The sequence below is a fragment of the Argentina silus genome, assembly GCF_951799395.1.
Source record: "Argentina silus genome assembly, chromosome: 12".
In the NCBI taxonomy this organism is placed as follows: Eukaryota; Metazoa; Chordata; class Actinopteri; order Argentiniformes; family Argentinidae; genus Argentina; species Argentina silus.
Genome location: NC_139666.1, coordinates 11,271,703 through 11,296,208, shown reverse-complemented (window position 1 = coordinate 11,296,208; position 24,506 = coordinate 11,271,703). Strand labels below are relative to the sequence as shown.

At 41.0% G+C, this 24,506-nt stretch overlaps 4 protein-coding genes across 5 annotated transcripts in view; 1 reads left to right on the top strand and 3 right to left on the bottom strand.

Moving 5' to 3' along the window:
• The window catches only part of ubr3 (ubiquitin protein ligase E3 component n-recognin 3), a gene marked incomplete at its 5' end in the record, with an annotated part of 35,106 nt that extends 21,392 nt beyond the window's left edge, over positions 1–13,714 (bottom strand). For both annotated transcript variants that reach the window (XM_083681801.1, XM_083681802.1), the window contains 23 exons: positions 806–1,260; positions 3,394–3,573; positions 3,727–3,831; positions 3,991–4,132; positions 5,266–5,362; positions 6,228–6,369; positions 6,501–6,586; positions 6,915–7,048; positions 7,204–7,256; positions 7,366–7,494; positions 7,737–7,826; positions 7,951–8,016; positions 8,115–8,201; positions 8,360–8,493; positions 9,372–9,551; positions 10,037–10,265; positions 10,566–10,696; positions 10,802–10,868; positions 11,111–11,151; positions 11,291–11,446; positions 11,750–11,902; positions 12,124–12,263; positions 13,281–13,714. In XM_083681801.1, coding sequence (XP_083537927.1) covers positions 806–1,260; positions 3,394–3,573; positions 3,727–3,831; positions 3,991–4,132; positions 5,266–5,362; positions 6,228–6,369; positions 6,501–6,586; positions 6,915–7,048; positions 7,204–7,256; positions 7,366–7,494; positions 7,737–7,826; positions 7,951–8,016; positions 8,115–8,201; positions 8,360–8,493; positions 9,372–9,551; positions 10,037–10,265; positions 10,566–10,696; positions 10,802–10,868; positions 11,111–11,151; positions 11,291–11,446; positions 11,750–11,902; positions 12,124–12,263; positions 13,281–13,714 — 3,431 coding nt within the window. The remainder of the gene's footprint in view (positions 1–805; positions 1,261–3,393; positions 3,574–3,726; positions 3,832–3,990; positions 4,133–5,265; positions 5,363–6,227; positions 6,370–6,500; positions 6,587–6,914; positions 7,049–7,203; positions 7,257–7,365; positions 7,495–7,736; positions 7,827–7,950; positions 8,017–8,114; positions 8,202–8,359; positions 8,494–9,371; positions 9,552–10,036; positions 10,266–10,565; positions 10,697–10,801; positions 10,869–11,110; positions 11,152–11,290; positions 11,447–11,749; positions 11,903–12,123; positions 12,264–13,280) is intronic.
• Positions 13,715–14,381: 667 nt separating this feature from the next.
• mettl5 (methyltransferase 5, N6-adenosine) lies at positions 14,382–17,050 on the top strand. Its single transcript, XM_083681824.1, has 7 exons — positions 14,382–14,668; positions 15,445–15,559; positions 15,708–15,892; positions 15,985–16,067; positions 16,150–16,201; positions 16,398–16,447; positions 16,910–17,050. Exons 1-7 carry the CDS (start codon positions 14,569–14,571, stop codon positions 16,949–16,951), a joined length of 627 nt encoding a protein of 208 aa, XP_083537950.1. The 5' UTR covers positions 14,382–14,568; the 3' UTR covers positions 16,952–17,050.
• ssb (small RNA binding exonuclease protection factor La) lies at positions 16,538–20,134 on the bottom strand. The gene is made up of 12 exons (XM_083681816.1): positions 20,059–20,134; positions 19,304–19,367; positions 19,093–19,196; positions 18,698–18,872; positions 18,502–18,609; positions 18,306–18,409; positions 18,140–18,211; positions 17,986–18,028; positions 17,736–17,873; positions 17,456–17,642; positions 17,255–17,374; positions 16,538–17,131 (listed from the first exon to the last, which is right to left on the bottom strand). Exons 2-12 carry the CDS (start codon positions 19,358–19,360, stop codon positions 17,043–17,045), a joined length of 1,197 nt encoding a protein of 398 aa, XP_083537942.1. The 5' UTR covers positions 19,361–19,367; positions 20,059–20,134; the 3' UTR covers positions 16,538–17,042.
• Positions 20,135–21,111: 977 nt separating this feature from the next.
• On the bottom strand, positions 21,112–23,454 carry klhl23 (kelch-like family member 23; the record flags this gene model as incomplete). The annotated part of the gene is made up of 3 exons (XM_083681808.1): positions 21,112–21,422; positions 21,512–21,664; positions 22,233–23,454. 3 exons carry the CDS (start codon positions 23,452–23,454, stop codon positions 21,112–21,114), a joined length of 1,686 nt encoding a protein of 561 aa, XP_083537934.1.
• Positions 23,455–24,506: the final 1,052 nt, after the last annotated feature.

Here is a 24,506-nt window from a genome sequence, read left to right as displayed (position 1 = left end):
TTTCAATGGCGTTTCCTTTATAGTACTACTATACTACAGTACTAATACATGCAAAGCAAGTGTATTTCTATAAGGTTGTGATTGGCTGCTGGCAAGGTGGCTATTTCCCTAATGCCCATGCCTGTGGCCCTTGTTGCAGACGTCCAGAGAGCAGGGCTGACTGTAAATTGAGACCCCTAATAAGAGGACATAAACAAATGCTGACAGGAGTGCCACAGCTCAGTAATTTCCACTGACAGCTTCAGGGGCGCAGACAAGCCAGCCTGAAAAATGTGCAGCACCCCCTTTCGGCTTTCACCGCCATTGGCTGGCCTCCCCCGCTGTCACCGTGGCAACAGCCCACACCGCGGGAGAGAGATGCTACCTTTTGTCTTTGTCTGTGGGTCAACCCCAAAAATAGGTCATCACAGAGTGCTTATAGCCCATTCCATCATCATTAGAGGTGGGAATGGGGAGGACACAGAATATGGATGGTGGGGCTGGTGAGTGTGAGTGAAATTGCCAAATCAGACTGGATTCATCTTAATCTCAAACACAAACTCTACAGTGGGTGAGGGGTGGTTTTGGGACAGGCCTACAAATATTTCATCCTACTCTGCAGATGCTCTCTGACAACATTGTAAAAGTGTCTCTAACTGCAAAGGTTAAGACAGTGCTCATTTCTATAGCTGTAATACTGATTCTGTTGCTGTAGGTGTACAGTATTTGTTTTGTAAAGAATATGTTAAGTGTTACAAAATGTTGACAATGTGTGTCCTGACAAGATGGTGATCATGGTGTTGCATTCTGAGTAGCAGCCTCTAACCTCTCCTCCTTATCCATGGTCTTCTTGTCCGTGGGGCTGTTCTTCTTTGGTGGTACCGGAGGAGACACCTTCCCACAGATCTCCTGGATGCTGCGCTTGCTCTGACGGCTGAGTGTGGCCGCCTTGGTGAGGATGCGCTCAATGGCGGTGATGCCGTCTCCGTGGGCGTGGCTGTTGTGGCCGGCGGTGTCCATCTCCTCCAGAAAGGAGGCAGAGAGGGAGTTCTGCTTGGCAGACAGCTTCTGGTGCAGCTTGATGAGCAGGGAGAGCATGCTCTCTCGGATCTCCAGGATCTCTGTGACCAGCTGGGGGGGCGTGCCGGGTGGGACCCAGCGCGTGGAAGAGCTTTTGGGCCGCACCACCTGGCTGGCCTCGGTGCTGCTGCGGTTGATGATCTCCTGGAACTTCCTCCTGCGTTCCGCCACAAGGCTGAACACCTGCGCCTCCCGGACATTCTAGGAGAGCAGACACACACGGTTTTCAGTAAAACATGCAGATGGAGAGCGTGACAGAGAACATCCTGTCCTTATCTAGACTCTAGACCATGTCTTTAAAATGGAAAAATCAAGTACATTACTTAAATGCGAGCGAATACAAACACTATCTACTCAAATAACAACATCTCTGAAAGCGATTTTGGCCTGATGGATCCTCAGTAGTACATTGGAGGGAGGCCACACCATTATCGTCAGACAGGCACAGCAGACATATCAAAGTCAAATTAAATATCCATTATAAAATTTCAGCTGACTTTTCAAGAGAAACTATCCTCAGAGCACTATTTCATATTCTGAGGGAAAATTTAAATCATCCTGCATCTAACATGAAGACTGTTTGAACGATAGCAATGACCTGACCCGACAAAGGACCGGAGCACTGTTAAATAAACATACATCATACAGCCCAGTCGGAGCAACATCAATCAAACTGACATGCAGTTAAAAAGCGTTTACCCAGACTCACATTATACACTTAATTAGTTTCGGCAGTCAAGAGGGAAAACCCATCAGAGCACAGCACTGTACACACTAAACAATCCAAGGCAGACTGCAACCTTCTTATCAATATGGCTACAAATCATAGAACACAGAACCACACAAAACACACACACACACAAATATACAAACACAACAGGCAAATAATGCTTTCATGAGGCTTGTATAATGGGCAGAGAACACACTGCAAGGACCTGAGGACAGAAACCAGATCTGAACAAACTCAAATGCAACCGCTACCTCTCTCCAATTCCCTGTCAGACGCCTCGAGTTCTGTGGAGCAAAAGTGCAGCAAAACGATATACAACATTTTTTTTATTATACACATGATGATACAAAGACACCTCTCCCAACATAGACAGATATGATATCATACATAATACAAAAACACCCCACTAAAAAATAAATGCAACCAACAGTTTACACATTAAAGGAACATTACACCTAATCTGCCCTTCGGCAAGCAATGGCTGAGCACACCTAGTAGATGAACATGAGAAGCAGCCATCATGCCAGCACCCAGTGTACAGGGTATTTGGGTCATTCCATAAATTAGGGGGCCAATGACAGTTTTGTGGATGGAAAACTTGTGAAGACTGTTCCAAAGACATTGAAATGTAGTGGGACTGCATATCTTGTGATGGAGAAGAGCACACGATATTTCAAACGCTTGCATTGGCTTGATGCCTTCGCATATTTTGCAAAAATCGTGGAACATAAAACTATACTTGTCTTTCCCTTCATATTTCATGGTGTTATTATAATACTAAAATGCCATGTAAAACTTGAATCCTATGACACTCCAACATTTTTATTTTCACTTTCTTACATGTAATCCTTTCAAACTCACTGTAGCAGTGTAACTTTTAAGGCCCTTGATGTTACGATGGTAAGGCAGATCTACCAGTCCCACTAAATCACATATTTGTTCAAATTCGTGTGATCAGTCGCCTTTCTACCGACACAGCACCTCTCAGACTACATACAGATTAAAAATGTATATTGTTGTCATCATGGTTCCAACACTATAGAGATCAATGAGATTTTAGTACACACACACACACACCTCTCTTTTAGCTTCTTATCAACATATTTTTCGATACGACTTGACATTAAATCTGTAGGTCTCTCTCAAAACGTTTTTCTTTCCCTCATTATCTCCCTGCGTGCTGCTGCCTACTGTGTGTGTGTGTGTGTGTGTGTGTGTCTGTGAGAGAGAGAGAGAGAGAGAGAGACCCACCCCTGCTCCCAAAAGTAATGTGAATATAATTATAATAATAAAATAAATATGGTGTCATTAAAACAATAAAATAATGTCATTTTGAAATTAATCTGAGAAAAATGTGTAATGGTGTTTTGGTGTCCATTTTACATGTGTAGTTTTGGATGAGGTGCGTAATGCATGTTGCCACACTTCAGACAACTTGAAGTCCATTTCTGCATATAATGACTTTTATTCCTGAAACTAGACATCCTGAGCTAGTTACTAAACATTCGTTTATCTGTATTGAACCACATGTCACATGTTGACCCCTATGTCACACTTTGGCCCCCTCATTTATGGAATGACCCACACACAGAGTGTTATCTGACCTGGCCGAAGTTGGAGGCCTCAGAGCTGGTGCTGGGTGGGGGCTCTCTCGGCTCTCTCTTCACCTCGGGGGCATTCTCAGGCACTCTGACCCTGACAAAGTTGATGACGTGGTGCAGGTTGGACAGGAGGTTGGTGCCAGGGAACCAGCTGTCGTGGCAGTGCTCCTCAATGCACGGCTCCTGGTGGGAGAAGATACAGTAGGCAAGATGAGACAGACATGATGAATGCAAAAGAGGACAAATGGAAAGAAGCAGGGGGGGGGGAACATCTTTATGCACCGGCATCTATAGTAGATCTCGAACATGATTCAGAAATCTCTGTGTACATCTTACCTCATCCTCCTTGTCCTCCTGAACCTGGTTGTCCAAGCCCAGCTCGATCAGGTACAGCACCATGCACATCACATGCTCTGACATGTTCGGGTGATCCATCCAGATCTAAAAAGATAAAACACAAGACATGAGGTAACATGAAAATATGAGCGATTGTACAAATTCACCACTTTAGTCATATATCTAATGCAAGGGCATTTCTAATGCAATGAATGAATAAGTAAGTAAGTAATACGAATGAATCAAGCTGTCCAAAAAGGTCACCTTGTACAGCAGAGTGAAAATGACAATGTGCAGGGTCTTGCAGTGCAACAGTTTCACCAGCCCCTTGTAACAGGGGTGCAGAGGAGTCCTCTCCTTGTAGGGTGGCCATGGGTTCCCAGTGTGCATACCAGCCTGTTTCAAACTGGCCAACAACAACAACATTATCATCATCATCAGGTAGGTTATAGTATCATCATTGACAAGTAAGGTACATTAAAGAGATTATTCAATAGTTATCAACCCAACATCACAAATACATGATGATAGCATGGCACAAAATAATCTCACCACACAAAGTAATTCACCACACAAAACCTCTCAGTCTATGCAATGGAACAGCCGGCTGCAAAGTCTCACACTCTATTAGCGCTGAAAGGATCCTGGTTATATAAAAATGTGGCTCGCCTGACAGGCAATCCATCATATTCAACAGTGTGAACCAGCAGCATAAGCCTGAAGTCAGACTGAGAGGTGGGAAATAGCAGCAACAGGAAAAACATGCTACTGTCATTACATTTAAGACACTCCATATTATACAGGACTGTCTTTCAAGATAGAATGTGATGAAGAGGTAATTCAGTGTTATTTCTTTATAAAGATGGTTTGAGCTGGTGGATTGCGAAATTGCCGTAGTTGAATTATACATTTTGTATTAGGACGTCATAAAGGCAAAACAGGGTCTAAATCCATTAACGGTGTAATCTTCCCCTTCCCATAAACTGCTATTTGTGCTGCTTTGGGGAGGACACTTCAGCACATTTGGCCACTTCACATCTTCTAGAGATCTTCAAGAAATTAACCTCCCACTATCTCCTTCACCCCAACCATCACATTTGTCTTTCCATACGTCCAAACTAAATCTAACAAGGAAGGATTTCCTCAATTCTATTATAGTTTGGCATGAAATATTTATTTTGCTCGACAGTGAACTAATTGGAACCAACCCCATCACCATGTAGGCCTAACCCCTCTTCTCCTCTCCCTTCAAGACACGGTGCTAACAGTGTCCATGTAGCAGTCAGCAGGGCATGACTTATGCTCCGTTTGGGAAGGGTGTTCAAACCACGGCCATTCCGACAATAGAACTAAAGATACCAACAGCTAAAAGGTTAGAATGAAAATGAAAGGACTCAATGGGAAAATAGTAAACTAATAAAACCTGATAACTATTCACATACACAAGGCAAACCATTTAATTGACATTGAAGTGCACTGCAACCCATTCAAATGAGAACCAAAAGCCAAGAAATGGATGTGATGATGTGACGAACTTACAATGCTGAGTATCTGTCCATTGCTGACTGGACATCACGACGGTAGACCGTTCTGAGAACAACCATGATGGGGTCAAACTCCTTCTCCCACACCTCCGCTGAAATACATTAAAAAAATCTGTTTTGTAACACAAAGTCACATTGACTCAAATTTCTTCATATTTTCCCCCCATTCTGAGAATGCGGTGTTAGCCTGCCCCCAAGTGGAACGTACAGTGGAAATAACAATCTAAAGCCTTCAATGATAGACCTAGCTGTGGAGATTGTTACAAAATGCAATTTTGAGAGCGTCAAACCTCCTCAATGCCTCAATGCACCCCCATCCCACCAACAGAAATTGCCCTCATAACACAAAATATAAAAACATGATAGAGACTATGGATGAGGTCTCCATTATAAACACCCATTTACAAGACTGGACAAAGGGCAGAAATTACTTTTGGTCAATTTCAATTTAGGATAAACCCATAGAATGGACATGAGGACAGGACCACCTAATGGGCCAAATCCTGATCTGATATACAGCACAATGCTTCATAACAGCCAAAGACTAAAAAAAATACACTGCTCTCTAGAGCTGAGGCAATGCCCTATATTTGGTAACAAGAGAGACAAAGGGCGAGATGTAACAGCCTGAAGGGCACCAACATTTTAAACGTGCACAGGGTGATAATGTAGTCATCCACAGAGACCATATCTTATGTGATTCAGTCTTGTGAATTGTGCACTGTCCAGGTTTCTGGATATAGAAGCATAGTCAACTGTGGTGCATGAGTGCCATCTCAAGGCAGACTGGTGAAAAAGCACCGTGATAATGTTTAACAGAAAGAAAAAGTGCTTGTTGAATCATCATAGCTTTTGGAAAGCAGTCCAGAGGGTAACACAAAGAGCCAGTAGTTAGCGCAGCCAGCCAGTAGCACAGCAATCCAGTAGGCTAGTAGCTAGCTTGCACAGACAGCTTACCTTTGGGAGTGTACATGCCCTGCTGCATGGAGCCTCCCGGCTCAAACACAGGGGCTTTGAAGTCGGCCACTGCAGACAGCATCTCCTCAAAGCTGCAGCTTCCTGGAACTATCCCACTTTTGGGGTTCGGATTCTCAGGAATCTGAAAAAGAACCTAAGGAAAAAGTCGCGTCCTATGCAGATGTATATCAAAAAGGGGGAATGACAAGACAGCTCAGTGCCAAAAAGAGCTCATCTGAATTTGTGAACAGTGTTGTTAACAGGGGAGGATACAAGGTCGAGCAGCGAGCTGTGCGTGCGATCATTCATACACAGCTGGGACACCATCTCCGCTCTGAGGATCTCGTCGTCCGCCATGCCTGTCAAAGAGGAGAGGACAGTCCTTACAAATGTACCAATGACTCACAGTCATGATGATGTCTGGAAAAGCCATAGTTTGAAGAGAGACAATAGTGCACAGTCCAGTCTGATATGGGATTTAGATGCAAATTACCATATCAGTTGAGTAATAACCAATTACAGTATTTATTTACCAGGGTGTGAAAAAAAACGCAAAGCACTTGCTGCAGCTACAATATAAATATATTTAAAGGCATACAAAGATAGACAAATGCATCTAAACATTGCATCTAAAGATCAAACTGTTCACATAAAAATATCTTTCTGCCTTGACATATCTGGACGTACCCAAGTGAATGCGAAGACTGGATAGTATCACCAGGAAGGTCAGGGCTCCCTCCAGCATCGGCCTCTCCTGCTCCGAGTCCAGAACTGCATTCTGGTGCTGAGACGCCATGGTCAGGAGGTCCACCACTTTGAATCTGTGTGCAAAAGAGACATTACTACCACTTATTTCCATGAGCTACTCTACATCATACAAGTAAAACATTTTCTTAAATTGGTGATTATAAATGAGTTCAAGTTCAAAGGAAAATGAAATCAACTGCAAGGACATCAACCATGGGTCTGACCATACCTTTCAAAGACAGACGAAATGAAGTAATCAGGATCTAGCCTCGATGCACAAACCTGTCAACAGGGTGGGCGGGGCAAAAAAGGAATGAAAATGTGTGAATGAAGTATACAACATTCATAATACATCCCAATGCTGTAATGCCGACAAGAAAGTAGTCTTTACCTGGAGCAGATAGATGTCTGGATCGATCATGGAGTTGCAGAAGTGAGACTGCACGTAGGTCATAGCCTGTCCTTTGATCTGCAGACCATTCCTGACCCACATGTTACTATGGATCTCAGAAAGGCTTGCCTACACAATAAAACACAAGGGCAAATATAAGCAATTGAAGGGGGAGAAATTCTGGCTGTGGGCTCTCTGGGATGTTTTCTGAAAGGTGTCAAAGCTGTGGTGTCATCAGTATACAATTGATAGGATGTATTCTGATTGGTCTCCTTGCAAACAGCTCCTAATTTAAATATTTTGGTCCATAAAACAGAAGAAAAGCACAGATTCGCTCTCTTTTTCTGTGTCATTGACAGAGCTCCTGGTACCTGAATCTGGAGAGGATGGACCATGATCTTCATGAGCATCTCCTGGTCTGGGAGGAGACTGTCCAGGTCCAACCCCTGACATTTCACTGCCTGGAAGACAGACAGAGCATGTCAACTCAATGCCAAATGGTTCTAAAACCACCTACAATATTCCATATATGGAGTATTGGATGATGGGTAATTAACTATAAATACAATGGTAGTAGTAAGTTACCTTGCTTAGAAACATGGCGTAGTACCGATGCAGGGGCAGATGAAACGTCACTTGATTTGGAGCAGGCTAGATAGAAATGTGCCCAGTTACAAACAAAGAAAGTAAAATGCTGATTCATAAATACAGTATGTGTACTGACAGCTGGGTATAGTTTTCAGATTTACCTCATCCACAAAGCCAATAGCATCAAACCAGATCTGCAGGGTCTCCAAGCAGTAGCGCACCACAGTTTTCGTATATTCCTGTGTCTCCTGCACAACAAACAATAGTCCGTTTAGTGTATTCCAATTCTATACTAGGTTTCTGTGTATTTGTTTCTCAAAAAAAATCAGGAAAATATATTTGAAAATCTCAGAAAATGTATCTCCTGAACAAAAGCATGTGTGAGAGGAAAGGAGAGTGGACTTGCTTTGACTTTGCAGTGTGTCAGGAGACCCCACATAGGTTGAGCACAGGCCTCCAACTCTGCTGCAAACGCTGCATAGTAAGTCTGGGACTCAAACTCCACATGCTCGTTCATCTCACGCTTATTCAAGTTCATACCTAAAAAAAGGACCAGACAAGAGTCAGAGTTAGAGTTCAGAGTTAGAGTTCAGAGTTAGTCATCGCACACATTGTTACCTCAGGCACTGAAGTGTCATTTTGAACAAGCGGAGTTAGTGTCACAAAGATAAACAAAGGCTTGTGAACCTGGCAGACATGTTTGTTGGAAGCCAACTTAATCTGTCAAACCAGGGGAATCCCTTCTAAGTAAGGCAAGAGCAGTCTGCACATGCACAATGACAGTGACAGTCTACAGTACACCTTGCCTCAGTAAGAGGATACTCTTACTGAGTCCACAGTTTGAGACCAAGAGTTATTTTTAGGGTTGCGGTGGCAAGAGTACGTGGTAAGAGTTCAACGCTACCTACAATTCTAATACAGTGACAAGGAGGCAAATGCCCTACATTTATTTTCTCAGGCCAGGAACAATTAAAATAATTGCTCTTGGGGTACCATAGCATTGGTTTAGCTGGACTAAGATTAAAATAAGTTAATTCTATTAACAAAACAAAAAACAGCTGTATATTTATTTGGTCTATCTTTAACAATGATGCAATAGGTTTTTGTTGGAGCAAAAGTTGTTTGTGTTTATTTCCCAACATACTGCCCGGGTTAAGATTTCGACAGGTCAGGTTCTCTTCTGCAGCCAGTAGCGAATACACAGTGACATACCGTCAGTGCAAGGGAATCATAGATAACATTGTTTCACATGACTAAGCAGTTATTAACCAAGACAGATGACGAGGGAACATATTCACTGTATGACTCACATAGATAACACAGAAGAGTCCCCTAAGAGAAGTCACAGCTACTGTAACATCACACATTCTCGGCTACCACTGTAAATTCTACTTTTTAATTCTCCTACTGTGATTTACCTTGAAAGAAGGACACGAAGCTCATCCACAGCATGAGCAAAGAATGGTCCTCCAGGAATTTTTTTGCTACACTTTGGTGTGAGAGGATATTAATAAAATCGCTAACTAAAGGCCAGTAAGTGTTGTTCTTCAGCAGAGCCTCGCCACAGTTCACCACCACGTGGCGACTGTTCTCTTCATCTGAAAAGCAGGCGAACAGAGGGAGAGACAATGAGACATTCCACATACAAGACGAGAAAAATACCTAGACCCTGGTTGTAAAGATTAAGGTCAACACTGCTGCTGAAATACCAACCACTACAATTCAAAACAAGAACTACTGGGGCCTTACTGATAGACACTCACCCACCCCATTATTTACACACCTCACACCCATTTGAAGGTGTACATAGTTACTGTCAATCATCCAACAGCTTTGTATAGAGATAGGTTGCTAAAGGAGGAACCATGTTTAAAAGGTGTGGTGGCCAGTAGAAGAGTACAGTACATTCTTAAAATGTTTGAAATAGATACCGATACTAGTACTTCCATTTCAAACCAAAAGAAATCTTCCACTTAATGAATGCACATTTGAGGTCAATGCAGTTTGTGAAGTCAATGAAACGATGCTTGCTGTGAATGAACAAAAAGAAACCCATCGGCACCATGATTCAAACATAGCTCACCTTGAAGTTCACTTTTGATAAGGCAACTCTCCATCATGTAGAGGAGGACAGTGACCATGATGTCCAGTAGTTGACACTCCTCGGTGACGTGACGTGCTAGCTCCTCATTGCTGAACAGCTGGACACTGATATGGACGATGCGGTTGGACATGGTATCTGACTCATGGCTTTTCATCAATGTTTTCATAATGAATGCATAATGTTGAACAAATGTTTTCGTGAAGGTGATCTATAAAAGGAGAAAGGATAATAGACAAGCAGGTCCTTCAGGTCATCAGCTGCTGCTGTAACAACTAGGCCTGCTCTATAGATTTTTGAAGCTGCAGGGAACACTAAAGTCAAGCAATCAATAAAACAAATTGTCTAATTTGTGAAATACACAATCTCAAGACTACTATCACGATTCAAGACATTTATTCTTTGAGCTTTGTGCCAAATTTAATCATGTGTTTGAACATATGAACAACAAAGGAGTCCCCACATACGGGGACTTCTTACAAGTAGACTTCTTACAATCTGAGAGACATACCTTGTAGTCTTGATCTGGCAGCATGTTCAGTAAAAAAGTTACCATTTTCTGTGGAAACTCATACTTTATTGTCCAAAACAGTAATTCCTCCAAAAAAGATTTGTGTTTCAGAGAGTCCATGATGGATGGATCTGAGGAGAGAGGAACACATGACGGAGATTGGCACCTCCTGACAACGACTCACATTGAATACAAGTGAATTATTCATGCAACAATCATAGAATTTAGTGAATTACCTTTGGTAGTGCTACTAAGTTTCACCCTCTTTCTCTGTCCAACCGATTGCCCACCATCTTGATCCTCCTTAATGAAAAAGGGAGTGAAATATAACCCATTGAAATTGAAATATAATTTGAAATATGTAACATTTGAAACATACCACTCCCTGATATTACTGTAAAATATGTTCAGGAAGGCTGTCAGAGCTATACATCACAATATTCGGTTTGACACTGACATGATTTTTATTTATTTAAAATAAGAAATGTTGACAATAACTAATAAATGAGACAAGCAATATCGAACACACTTTCACATTCACATACCTCTTTATTGGACTCATCAGGGCTGATTGGTGCAGTAGCACCTAAGAAAAATAGAGCAGGGATAGATGACAGCCATTAGCTCATTATTGCTTTTTTCTTTTAGCTAAAGTCTAATTGACTTTATTTACCATCCTGGTTCAACACACAATTCCAACCCCTAAAGAGGGGGTGAGGTCTTACCTAGTAAGCCCAGACTTCCTGCCCCTGCCTCAGCCCCAGGAGAGGCGTCTGCAGCCCCCACCTGGGCCTTTTCCTCCACAGACACCAGGCCTGAGTTCTTCAGTGCTGACAGGTACTTCTCATAGTTCTTTTTTGCATATACATTATCCTCTTGACCTACAGGGAATGTGTGTCAATTAGTTATTTCCAGACAAGAACAATTATCAAAAAGCACATAGATAGACACACATTAGATAGACAAATAGCTTCATAAGAAAAGCATATAAGAGCAAAAACTAATATTTGTTAGATCAAAGTGATAATACCTTATACACTCAACTTTACAGTAATAAGGCTACAATAAAAAGATTTCTGCTAATCCATTACTATAATTTCATCCTTTTTTACAGTTTGTTTCCCTCCAAAGGATACCATTACTGTACATTAAAACAATGACAGGCCAGATATGTAAATATTTACCCATGCTCAAGTCCTTGTATGTTTGCTGGTTGGTTAAGATCTTTGTCAGCACTGTCCTCATTGCCCCACCCATCTTCGTAAGTTCTTCTAAGAAGGAGATCTGGGGCTCCAGCTGTTGTAAGACCTTCTGTAGGTCCCTGTCAGTTGATGTGTCTGTGAGAGCAGGATGAGACATGTAAAATGTCAAGTGGGCTCTCATCAAAACAAGCCCAGTGACTCAAAAAGTTGTATAAGTGACATATCTACAGTACGCAATTTTATGTTCTGACATCAGCTGTTAGAATAGACACAGTTGCATTGTTTAATAACATGGTAAACGGAGGATGCTTTAAGGGTATTTTGTAATGTCAGCTGCTTTGTCACTCATTCCTCACCTGGTTCAGTGTATCCATCCCTTAGGTATTGTATGATAAAGATAATAAATCGAGGAAGAACCATCTCTGACATGAGTAATAAGTCTCGAGGGACTGAAGGGACATTCTCCCCTGTTCTTAATCGATGCGGTCTGCAGAACCTGCAACAAAAACAGCACAGATCGCCATCTCTTTAGACTTTTAGCAAATTAAAGAACTTATATTATGAAAAGTGAAACCAATTTGACACCAATCTGGCCTACTCACTATCCTAAACATGTACACAGGCTAGGCCTACACATTGACTGGCTTTGCTAGTGCAAAATGACCATGCATCTCATAATCATTTACTGTATTGCTGCATAACAAGAGAAAGTTGTTTAGCAAGGTCATCAAATAACGGTAAGGAGCTGGGGTTGAGCGAGGTTAAATACCATTATCTTGCAGGGGGGAAAGGTAATCTTGTAGGAGTATTATCAACCCTAGCGTTCGATTACTAACCTAACAATAACCTTTCACTTATGGGAATTGAGTAGCTTAGCCTTGCATCCTACCCCACAACAGAAAACAGCTGTATTGTTCAGTGCTATTGTTCAAACCTGTGCACTTGAGATTGCTGGGGATGAAAGGGAGGGGTGTGTGCTCGAGAAGTTACTATCTAGCTAACGTGCCCCATAATAAACTAAAGCACATCAGCTTTTGTAAGAGCTGCAAGAACTGCAAAGTGCAGTAACGATTATAAAGCGCAATTAAATATTCAGTGACAATAGACTGGACATGTCATGTGTTAAAATGTAAGTAAAAATGGGGACCTGGTTTAAAAATTAACTACACTTTGACACTCACTCAGCATCACAGCGAGAGAGTAGAGCAGCTCAGCACCAACAACAACACTTGTCTAGCCTGTAAGCTCAGTTCACTAACGTTAGCTAGTAGCTACCTAGCTAGTGACTGTGGTGTAGCTAACGTACTGGGTGGGCGGAGAGACACAGTGTTTGCTAACGACAACAGCCCAAAGATGCTATTCCAATCACTGGGGCGTGAATTTCTTGTAGCTAGTTTGACATGAGGCCTTGTTACTGTGGATGTCACTTGCCAGCTAGCTAATCAGCTGACGTTAGCTTGTTAGCTAGCGCTTGACGGCTTGTTTAGCTAGCTAGCTGGTGGACACGACTTACCCACTTTCTCGCATGACATTACTGTCTCCACAGTCACAGGCCCCACCAGCCTGGCTCCTGAACATATTGAAATCATGGCCCGTGTGATCCCCATTGTTAAAACACTCTGCGCAGAGTGACATGCAAGGGGATATGCCACAGGTCCGACAACGGTATGCCACAAAATTGGCTGTCCAAACCAAGCCACACAGAGTAGCGTTGTCATAGGACCGGACCGTTTTGCAGAACTCTTCGAAACCTTCTCCTCCAGCTATTAGACATTTACACCAGTCAAGAGCCTCGGTATCAGCCGCTGGTTTTTCAGGATTAAAAACACTATCAAGCAGTTCCTGAAGTTGTCGGACTCCAGAGCTGTTGTCAGTTCGATTAAGGTCTGCCTTCAAATGGGTGGCAGTAGATTTCTTGTCCCGGCGTAGCAGCAACGCCGCCATCATGCACTCTGGCTTGTTGTCCAGAAATTTATTTTTGTTGTCTTGTTGCTATGTTCTCGGGTTCTCTCGCGATACTTTTCAATATTCCCATATTGATCGCACATAGGTTTTCCCAACTTTGGTTTTGCCAGTGCTAACACACTTTTGGCAAAATAATAGAACATGCTCAGTAGTTTCTACTAGACTGCCACTGCATTCGTAACCAACTGCAAGCCTTTGAGACATTGCTGCTTATCAGCAGAGACATGACCATGCAATTTTGTGCACCATACATTCTATTTATAGACAACCCATCATAATCTGACACCTCATAAAACCTCTCATCTTTATAAAGATCAAAGCAAGTATTTATACAAGTTTCATTTAAAAAAAAATATATATATAAATTCCATCAAGCCCATATCTGATGATCTAAAATGCTAAAAAAAAAAAAAAAAAAACTCCTGCTCTTCAGACAACACAATATTCTTTAGGTAAACACATTTAATAGTATTAAATATGATGTAATATGTTTGTAAACGAAGCTTGATTTTGAGGCTACTATTATCGGTACTTGAATTCTTGATGTCGGTTCTACTTCGGATTGTTTTCATTGAGACCCCAGACGCGGAAGTGTCACCCTGTAAATTATCCCCCTACACTACATCATTTTTTGAAGATGGTCTCTGCTTTATCCGTTGTGGTCTACTCTTGGTCAGCATGAGGTAGAAAACCAATAGTGACTCTGGTTCTACAACTCCAAGCTATTGCGAGTCTCTTTTCAGTGTTTGGTTGCGTTTCGACAGCTGACAATACTGTAACGACCGTTCGCTACAATACTTTTTCTTGCATATCAGTAAGGTGGAAAATTAATCAACATGAAGCTCAAAGAGTTAGAGAGTTGCCTTCAGCAAGTGGATGGTTTTGAAGAACCAAAGATCCTTCTTGAACAATATCCAACGAGCCCTCATATTGCAGGTATAGTCCGACTCCACATGGGTAGTCCATACAGTCACCTGCTCCGTACCCCTCCATATCATGTGTTAGGACAGTTAACCTTACATTTAAATGTGTGGCTCTATACTAGCAAACTGGGGTACAAAATGTCAGTTTACATTCAAGGGTATTTTCATACATATATATTTTACCATTTAGAAATTAATGCACTTTATGTATGTAGACCCCCTATTTTAGGAATATTTGGTCCCATTGCATGCGGTTTCTGCATCAATCCTGTGGTGAGTGAATGGTAAATCATTAGGAGCAAAGCAGAGATGTTTTTTAACATTTATGAATTCAATCTGATGCTGCCATGAAAATTAATTAAAAATGAATAATGATAAGTGAGAAAGTTGCAGAGGCTCAAACAAACTATGCTTTTCCCCTACACTATGATATCATGATTTTTGATAATCATTGCAGCATCAGAATGGAATCAGGAGTGTTCAGAAACATCTTCTCGGCTTTCTCACAAAAAACATCTGCAAAACACACTGCAAATGCATCCAAAGATATAGCAGGCATAATGCAGTTATTGCATGCTGTAGACATGGGATGAAATATTAACATTTATTAAGTTGTCCAAATACTTACTTCCTCAAATGGAGGGACTACATATATCTAGTCAAATGAAAGCTGTAATTCTGCCTCGTACATCATCATTTGATCTCAAATTCAGTTTCCTGGTGTATAGAGCCCTGTTTCAGACCTGGCATGTCTGGATAGATCAACAGATGATCCACTTCTCTTTTCAGCCTGTATGCTTTATACAATCCATAACACTTTTGGTGACATTGAGGGCAAGTTGGTTGCTGATCTGGGATGTGGATGCGGAGTTCTCAGCATTGGGGCAGCAGTGCTCGAAGCAGGGTAATATTGACTATTCACAAAAGCGAACTGAGCTTTTTCTGTGCTTATGGACTGAACCTTACTTACACACATAATTGAAAGAATTTAGAAGGAACCAGCTGTTAACATCGGAAGTGTTATTCTGTTCTTCTTTACAATGTTCATACAGTTTGTGTGTTGGGTTCGACATTGATGAAGATGCTTTGGACGTATTCCGAGGGAACACAGAGGAATTTGAACTTACCAACATAGACCTGATCCAGTGTGACATATGTTCCCTGGGAGCTCATGCACTTGCCAAAAAGTTTGACACCGTGATAATGAATCCTCCGTTCGGCACAAAACGCAACCAAGGTGGTTTTACGCTCATATTAAATTAAATATTTTTCCCCCCAAAAAATCAACTGTTTGTGATACAAATCTTGACTTCTTTCTTCAAACCCAAGGCATGGACATGCAGTTTCTGAGGACAGCTTTAACAATGGCAAAGACAGCAGTATATTCACTTCACAAAACATCAACACGAGAAGTAAGTTCTCAGAGGAATAGTTTGACTGATTAATTAGCTGTTGTGTTTGTCCATTAAATACAATAAAACTGTCTAATTGCAGCACATACAGAAGAAAGCAATTGACTGGGGAGTGAAAATGGAAGTATTAGCAGGTAACCAAATAATTATCACATTGTATTGCCTATTGAGTAATAAATCTCACCCTAACCCATCCTCAAAACTCATTTGATGACATCATGGTCAGGTTCCTCCCCTATGACCTGCTGTTCCAAAGCGTTTTGAGGAGGCAAGGAAAGAGGACATGATTGAGAGAGTTGAGACTCACCTCTTGTTTTCCTTCCATCACAGAACTAAGATATGACTTGCCAGCATCTTACAAGTTCCACAAAAAGAAATCGGTAAGAGACACAAGGTTAACCTATTTGTATATGTGCTTATTATCCCCCAACACTTTACAGGCAACCAAAAAGAAGCTTAATTGAAGACAATTACTTTTAAAACCAAACTTTTATTGACTATTCACAAAAGCGAACTGAGCTTTTTCTGTGCTTTCGGACTGAACCTTACTTACACGCATAATTGAAAGAATTTAGAAGAAAGAAAATGGCACTCCGATTAACTATTGACATGCACGTCTTTGTATGAAGGCGACTAACAGGCTTAGCATGCCCATGTAGAAATGAAATTATTATTAGACGCAGTCAGCACAACATAATGAAATTCATGTTAAATAAGACGATCCAATAAAAAAAAAGTATGTTCAGGGTAGAAATTGAGAGGTACACACAATGTATGATGCACAACATTACTGATAAGGGCTGAAAACTGTCTCCAGTCTTACATTCTAACTTGTTTTCTAGGTTGACATCAAGGTGGACTTTCTACGGTTCTCCACAACATGAAGCCTCCAATGGAATGGAATAAAGTTGTCTCTGCATTTTCAATGTTTTCTCTTTTTTTTCCAAATAAAGTTTTTCAATGACATGGGCCTATCTAAGAACCATTTTGAGTTTTGACAACTTTTGAAGCAGGTCCATCGGCGCCTGCTCCCTCCAGCGCTCTCTTCTTTGGGCTAGGAGGTGCTAATGGAGAAATGGAAGTAAGAAGGAAAGGATCAGATGGGATAGTTGTGACTTTTCTCATTGATTATTTACAGACATGCCATGCCAGAAACCTCATGATACTGCTAATGTCAATCTTCTTACCATCATCCTCATCGTCACTATCAAATTTGGTCTTTCTGCCTTGATAATGTGATTTGCCATCACGTCCACCTCTATCCCTTCTGCCTCCTCTTCCCCTTCCTCTGCCGCCTCCTCTTCCACCTGTAAAGAGAGATTAGAAAATGCTCAATCGGTGCAAAAGAGATGACACTGTAGGTCACTGTTTGCTAGTGTTACAGGTACCTCTGCCTCGACGTTTATTGAGGGATTCCTGTTGGTCTTCAATTATCTTTTTCAGAGTTTCCCTCTCCACATCTCCCTCCATCACCTCCCATTCAACATCTTTGCTTTTGATTTGCAAGTTCCCTTCATTTGCTTCCTTGGCCTTATCAAAAGCCTCCTTGGCACTCCCTCTGAAGAGAATGGTACCCTTTAAAATAAAACAATTTAAATTAAATAAAAATCAATTATCTGATTTTGTAAATAAAAAATAATATAATCTTGTATTAAGTGTAATTCGTACCTCTTTGGCACCCCTGGTAAAATCAATCCATTTGATCTGACCATGACCTGAGAACACTTCGTGGAAGTCCTCTCTTGAAACATTGTCGAGATTGCCTGAGAATTTCAGCAAGCATCCAGTCTGCTCATCCAGAGATTTCTACGATGAAAAATTACAGACAACCATTAATGATGTGTTTCTTAAAGATTTTCAGTGTCAAAAACTATTCACAGCTGTTCAATAAACATCAATGTGACATTTGTGATCTTACCATTTCCTCTTCCTCTGCTTGTTTTTGCTTTTCATCCTTATCACTGTAATAAAAATGTTTATTTTTTATTTTTTAAAGTTTACATGACCATAAAATATTACTTAACATACTTGACATATTAAAATGTGATTAGGCCTGTGAAATTTGTGCTTACTGTTTAGCTTTAGCCTTTGATTCTGCTTTCATCAGTTTCCTCTCCTCTGCCTTCTTTGCATGGTAGTCCTCTCTGGAAACACAAAAGCAGAGAATTTATTCCTTGTTACAACAGAAATTACAGATCATCAAAGAGGCTTGTTAATGGTGGTACCATGTCAACTTACCTCGAAAGTATGATCATCTCATTGTCTTTGAAAGATTTTGTATCTGTGCGTGCAAGGAACTGCTTTGATGATTCTTCATTGTCAAAAACCAGGAACACTGAGCCCTGAAAGTAGGATGCAAAGTGTCTTATTACGTGACCATACTACAAGATCACTACTAAACATTTTACTCACTGTAAACTTGCCTTTAAATTACCTTGAACTGCTTCTGCAAGTTTCTTCTCATTTGAATGTTTTCTATGGTTCCGGTCACATTCAGCCACTCCTGAATTTCATCAAGAGTTGTTTCGAGAGGGAAACCTTTCTGGAAGATCATAGAAACTGGATTTCAGACACAGCACAGGGCAAAGCTGTAATTTCTAAATTAAGATCATCTCAAATACTCAACTTACAATGTACACAGATTTGTGTTTGAGAGCATCTTTGTACGCATCATTCACTTCTGGCAAGGGCTTGGCTGAAGCTCTCCTGATTTTTGTCTTATCCTCACTGATTTCCAAAAGGCCAGTCTTGGACTTTTGCAAAGATTCAATGATTACGTTGGAATCTGTGGTCAGCAATCTCAGTCTGAAAATAAGGAGAAAAAGTGTCAGTCGCCAGTAAGAATGTATCTTAAAAGTGGTCAATCCTTTTTTACATTTACATTTCTGGCATTTCTTTATCAAAAGCGACTTACGGCAAATACATTTGTTTAAGTAAGTGAATCATCTATCCAACAGTCATCATAAGACAAAGATCCTCTAACCCAATAAATAAGAACACACTGTAAAAAGTAAATTGAATGAACCTGTTAAATTTCAGCATGGTTTCCACGGTCACCCAGCCATCATCAAGCTGCAACTGTTCTTTGAGAAACTTGTCTCTGGGAAGGTTGTGATCACCAAAGTAGTACTTCAAACAAAAATGTATAAAGTTATGACTCAGGGCTGACATTCAACACATTGATTTATTTGTCTAGCTCAGTTGACTGATCTTAAGTGACTTGAAATTAATGTTACCTCTATCTGTTTAACCACCTTCATCTCGGTTGGAGACATTTCCTTGTTCTCTGCCATGATTTGTCTGTGAAAGTAATCATAATTGAAAGGGTCAAAAATAAGAAATGCAATAATTTGGAAATCACATCAAGCTAAATTCACTATCAAACTAGCCATGATGACTCATTACATTTGCATAATCATGCAATTCACTTAAGCTTATTCCAAAACACATGCAAGCACAGATATTACCGCTATAGTATCTTAAAATGCTGTGCCTGCAAGGCAGTGAATTACACGCAGGGTTGACGGGAGGCAGTAGTTACCGGTGTAATGAAGCTAACACACTAACCAATTTCTCCAGACACCACCACATGCGGTGTGGGAAAACGTTTGCTTACGTCGTTAGCTTACATACATTAGCTACCCACGTTTTCATGTTGATAGGTCTAGCTCGCCAGTCCCAATACATATTTTCGTTCATTAGTAAGCTATATGTTAGCATTGCCACAAAATGCACATGACACGATTATTTAACAACCTTTAATTTGCTGCAATATTTCTATGATTGTAGGTAGTTATCTTGCTTGTATGTCCACTTAAAATACTTTAGTTTATGCTAGCTAGGCTAGCGAGATAGCGAGTACCATGACTTGCTTTAGCAACCTTCCTGCCTTGGTTTTTAAAGGGCCTCTAAATCCCTAGAAAATCAGGGTCATTTTCGCTAAATTGTACAACGAGATCAAACACAGACCCGTTTAGATAGCTTTACTTACTGTGAGATATTCAATGCTTTCAGAGATGTTACGTGCCTCCAAGCCGACTTTTTACACTCCGCTAAATCACGTTGGAGAGCAGATTCTTCTGCGTGCTACGGAGCACGTTGAGGACCAAAAGAGAATTATTGATTTGAAACATTGCTTTGGCGGTCTTGACAACCTCTTGTTCTCATGTGGATGATTTCTATGCTGATGTAAGACCAAATAGACTGACAAAAATAACATTTTTGTTATGGATTTATTGTATCAATTGTTTGTATCATAAATACTGCATGGAGTAGAATTCAATTAACACATCATTGCATAGCTTTCCACCATGTGTGAAATTTGTGAACATGCCACCACCTCATACAAGGTGCATATTGTGTTAACAGAATATTATACAATCAATTATATCAAGTGCACAATCAGATACAGTAACTGCTCCAAACGTTCTTTTCACGTGAAACACACTGTCTCACATAATAAGAAATAAAGGTTGCTTGCTGTAGCTTACACCACGTTTATCATCCAAATCACATGTCTGTTTTCCCTGTTGTACTTGATCTACAATATACAGCATTAGATGGCAACACAAGAGTCGAGTCTAGTGAATAGTTGTGCATATTCCTGAACCCCTGAGTTTGATTATGTTTATTATTCCTCTAGACATTGCCTTCAATGGTGTATTTTTTAAGTGTTTTCTGGACATGTGTGATTTGAGTGTGTGAGTAATTGTATCAGTCAGCGCACACTGTTTTATGTGCTTCATTTGATTTACCAGTGTATACTTATATACCTTTAGCAGCTATTCCTGGTGAATTCCTGCAGTGAATGTGGTTTGTTCTTTTGTAATATCAAACCAGTGATAATTTGTCACGACAAAACACAGCTTTTGGCCAAAGGTATCATAAGGATATGATGTTATTAGAAAATAATTGTACACAGCACCTGTCATATGTTTTGAGTCAACAAAGTTTGAGAAAGCTGTCTGTTGTCTCACAAAGGAATGGCATCCACTTGATCACTCAACCACATCTTGGTTATGTGCTCAGAGGACATTGACAGACATTAGACACTGTAAACACTAACACAGCCATGTGATCTTGCTGCACTGGGGAGGCTCCCCACAATCTCCCAGGTGTCCAGCTCAGGGTCATATTTCTCAATGCTCTGCAGATAAGTCCCCTTAGAGTAGGAATATCCCCCTGTCACATAGATGCAGCCATTTATCACTACAGCACCACACTCCATCCTCCTCTCCTTCATCATGGACATCTGTCTCCACTCATCTCTCTCTGGGTCATAGCAGTCTGTGATAGTCGTCTGTCCACCAACCAGGTATAGCTTGTCGTTCAAAGACACAGAACACAGGCCATATTCTGGAAGTATTAAGGCAATAATTGTTCAGGATTCAACATATTGTATACACATTAAAATAGATGTCTGTTTCCCTCTAAATATGTCATACCTGGATGAGGACTTATTGTGACAATGTTCCACTCATTGATGTCTGGCCTGTAGGTCTGAATTTTCTCGTAGGTGCAGCTTCCTCTGTATCCATAGTGGCCCCCAGTCACATAGATCGTGTCACCCATGACACAAGCAGTGGCATTTCCTACACCTTTGAAAGAGTAAACCTTTATTATGAAGAGTGAACATCTGAACACTTACAAAAACAACATTAATTTCCCAATTACTATGAAAGATATTTGTGCATGTTATTCTGACATTGCAGAAAATTTTACTAAGTCACAAATTTGTTATGCTTGGGGTCACATGTTTGTCTTCTCATTGTACAATACATTTGTAGTGATAGGATGAATGTAACTGATGATTGACACAACGCCCAAATCTTATTAATGTGTAACAATAGAGCATAAAAGAATATTTGTAATTACATTATACCAACATTGTATAAACCTTCATAATGCTTTAGTAATTGCTCTGTAATTGTGTGCGATGGCAATGAGCCATTTTTGTTATGATGCAAGTTGAATAGGGCTGTTATCAAGAAACATCTCATTTTCATTACCATGCAATTGCGAAGCAGTTACTAAAGAACCATGTAACACAATGTTAATTCAATGTTGTTACTACAGCGATTACAGTGTTAATACATAGGTATCGAACAGCATAATTCACATTTCATTACGATTATAACAACAAATGTTATGTTAAAGTTTCCATACCTTGTATCATGTTGGCAACAGGAGACCATATCTTTTTTAAGGGGTCATAAAATTCTGTTTCCCGTTCTGGAGCTCCCCCTCTATACCCCCCTATAGCATAGATACAACCATGTAGAGCCACAGAACAGTGGTAGTATCTAGCAGTGAGCATGGGACATCCCTCTGTCCATTCATCACAATCACCATTATAAATCCAAACTGTGTCCAGGGCTTCAATAGTGTCTGTCCTATAACCTCCAGTCACATATATAGTAGCCCCCAATAAAGAAACACTGTAGCTTTCTCTTGTATAGTCAGGCATATCCTTTCCTTGAACCCATGTGTTGCTTATGGGGTCCCATATGTGGACTTCAGAGAGTGGATGCCAGTAATACCCTCCGATAACATACATATTTGAGCACGTTTTTTTGCTACTCACTGAAGTCTCGTTGCTGGACTTCAGAGCACGGATGATTAAAGATTTGACTTTTTCCTCATTGTCAAGTAAGCATTTTCTTTGTACATCCACAGCAGTTTTGAAGTACATCTCATCCAGCTCAAGCTGGATGCAACGGAGTAAGTCCTGAACGTGATCAATGCGATTATCCAAGTCATGGGTGACCCATTTCACCACTGCATCCAGGAGCACACCATCCTTCCATACATTTAGGTTCTCAGCAGACATAACCGAGCTCAGCTTGTCATACTCCACCTCCAGGAACTCCTCCTGGTGCACAAGCTCCTCGAACCTGCTGAGCATGATCCTGCGTGCCTCCCGCTCGAGGACAGGGCAGATGTGTAACTCAGCAAAGGAGTGTATACCCAGGCAGTTGTCCACATCCAGGAAGCGTATGAGGAAGTCCTCGCAGGCCTGCCTCACTGAGTTGAACTGGAGGAGGTCAGCAGCCTCCAACAGGCTCTGCACATTAGTCTGGGTGATGCTCACCCTAGAGGAATATACATAGTTCACCAAAGCACTGAGAACATCATAATCAATCCCAGTCAACTTGATGAGGTTGTTTGATCGCTCCCTCATGTCTGCTGTGAACATTACTTTGAAATAAGAGCTTCGAGCTGACAAAGCTGCCTTGTGACAGTGAAAGACCTGTCCTGTGGCACACTGCAGGCTAATGTCTGTGAATAGACCACCTATGTAGAATTCTCTCAGAGCATCCAATAGCTCAGTTGGATGGGTGATGTCACAGAAATCATAAATGTAGCTTCCTTTTTCTTTGTCTGACATGGTGGCTGGAGAATGAAAAGATAAAACATGAGACTTGACTTATTGGCTTCATAAATTAGTAAAGGCCTTCAATAATAAATGACCTATAGTCGAACAGTAGCATTGAAGCAATTTCCTTTATTGGTGTCACATAATTCCAATAATTCAGTGCAGGCTCTGATAATTTTTCATAGCAAGGTGAATCTAAAGCAGACGCCCTCTAACATCGGAATAATATAATGTAATGGCTTTTTATCCAAAGTATTCCTCTTATCTTCACATCGATATAGCCTCTATTCATCATGTGCAATGTGATCCTTGCCAGTGTGAGTACAGACTGCTATGTTATCCAGGTAAACATTCAGCGCACTTCAGCTAGAATGTAGCTGGTGATTCGAATTTACTGTAGCATTCGTTTCCAACAAATCATTTGCTCATCGATCAAGCATTAACATACACAATCATTCCCTTTTTCATAACGCTTACCGTTCCAGTGTATGGCATGAATGACGCGCGCTAGTGAAAAAGTAAAAGGCGCTTGCAGTGTTCCTGTTTAAGCCCTGAGGACGCTCCAACACATGAACCTCAAATTAGCTCTCAGGACGTTTGCACCGCTGTCCTATTTTGGTATCTGTGTATAGTTGGAGAGGCGCCGGCTGTCACCCTGCTCCATATTCCAGCCAGCCTCTCAGTCAAAGGATAGTACAACCAGCCAATCAGAGATGACATCAGCGAATCACCATCACCGTTATATTCCCTAGACACATTCTACGGTCACAATGGATGAGCCAAGACGGCATCGATGCGCTCACTGACGGAGACAGTGCACAGATCTGAACAAAACAACAGTATAGCTAGGCCTACTTTAATTTAATTGAGGATACCCCACCGAGAGAGAAAAAAGGAAATTCCCATTCACTATTCAGTCTTTCTTTTTCGTTGCCATGGCAGTTTTAGCCTAATCCTAATAGGGATTAAAACCCTTGCATAATCCTAACACGAGATTGTAGAAACAAACCGACGCTGAACCTTACCCCACTGGTTTTATGGTTTCATAATTCATAAGTAAACCA

Excerpts from the sequence above, each read along its gene's own strand:
- mettl5 (XM_083681824.1), top strand. The coding sequence starts at position 14,569 with ATGAAGCTCAAAGAGTTAGAGAGTTGCCTTCAGCAAGTGGATGGTTTT. Across the intron at positions 15,560-15,707 it reads GCAGCAGTGCTCGAAGCAGG|TTTGTGTGTTGGGTTCGACA; the intron begins GTAATATTGACT and ends ATGTTCATACAG. Across the intron at positions 16,068-16,149 it reads ACAAAACATCAACACGAGAA|CACATACAGAAGAAAGCAAT; the intron begins GTAAGTTCTCAG and ends GTCTAATTGCAG.
- ssb (XM_083681816.1), bottom strand. The coding sequence starts at position 19,360 with ATGGCAGAGAACAAGGAAATGTCTCCAACCGAGATGAAGGTGGTTAAA. Across the intron at positions 17,375-17,455 it reads CAATAAACGTCGAGGCAGAG|GTGGAAGAGGAGGCGGCAGA; the intron begins GTACCTGTAACA and ends CTCTCTTTACAG. Across the intron at positions 17,132-17,254 it reads TAGTGACGATGAGGATGATG|CACCTCCTAGCCCAAAGAAG; the intron begins GTAAGAAGATTG and ends TTTCTCCATTAG.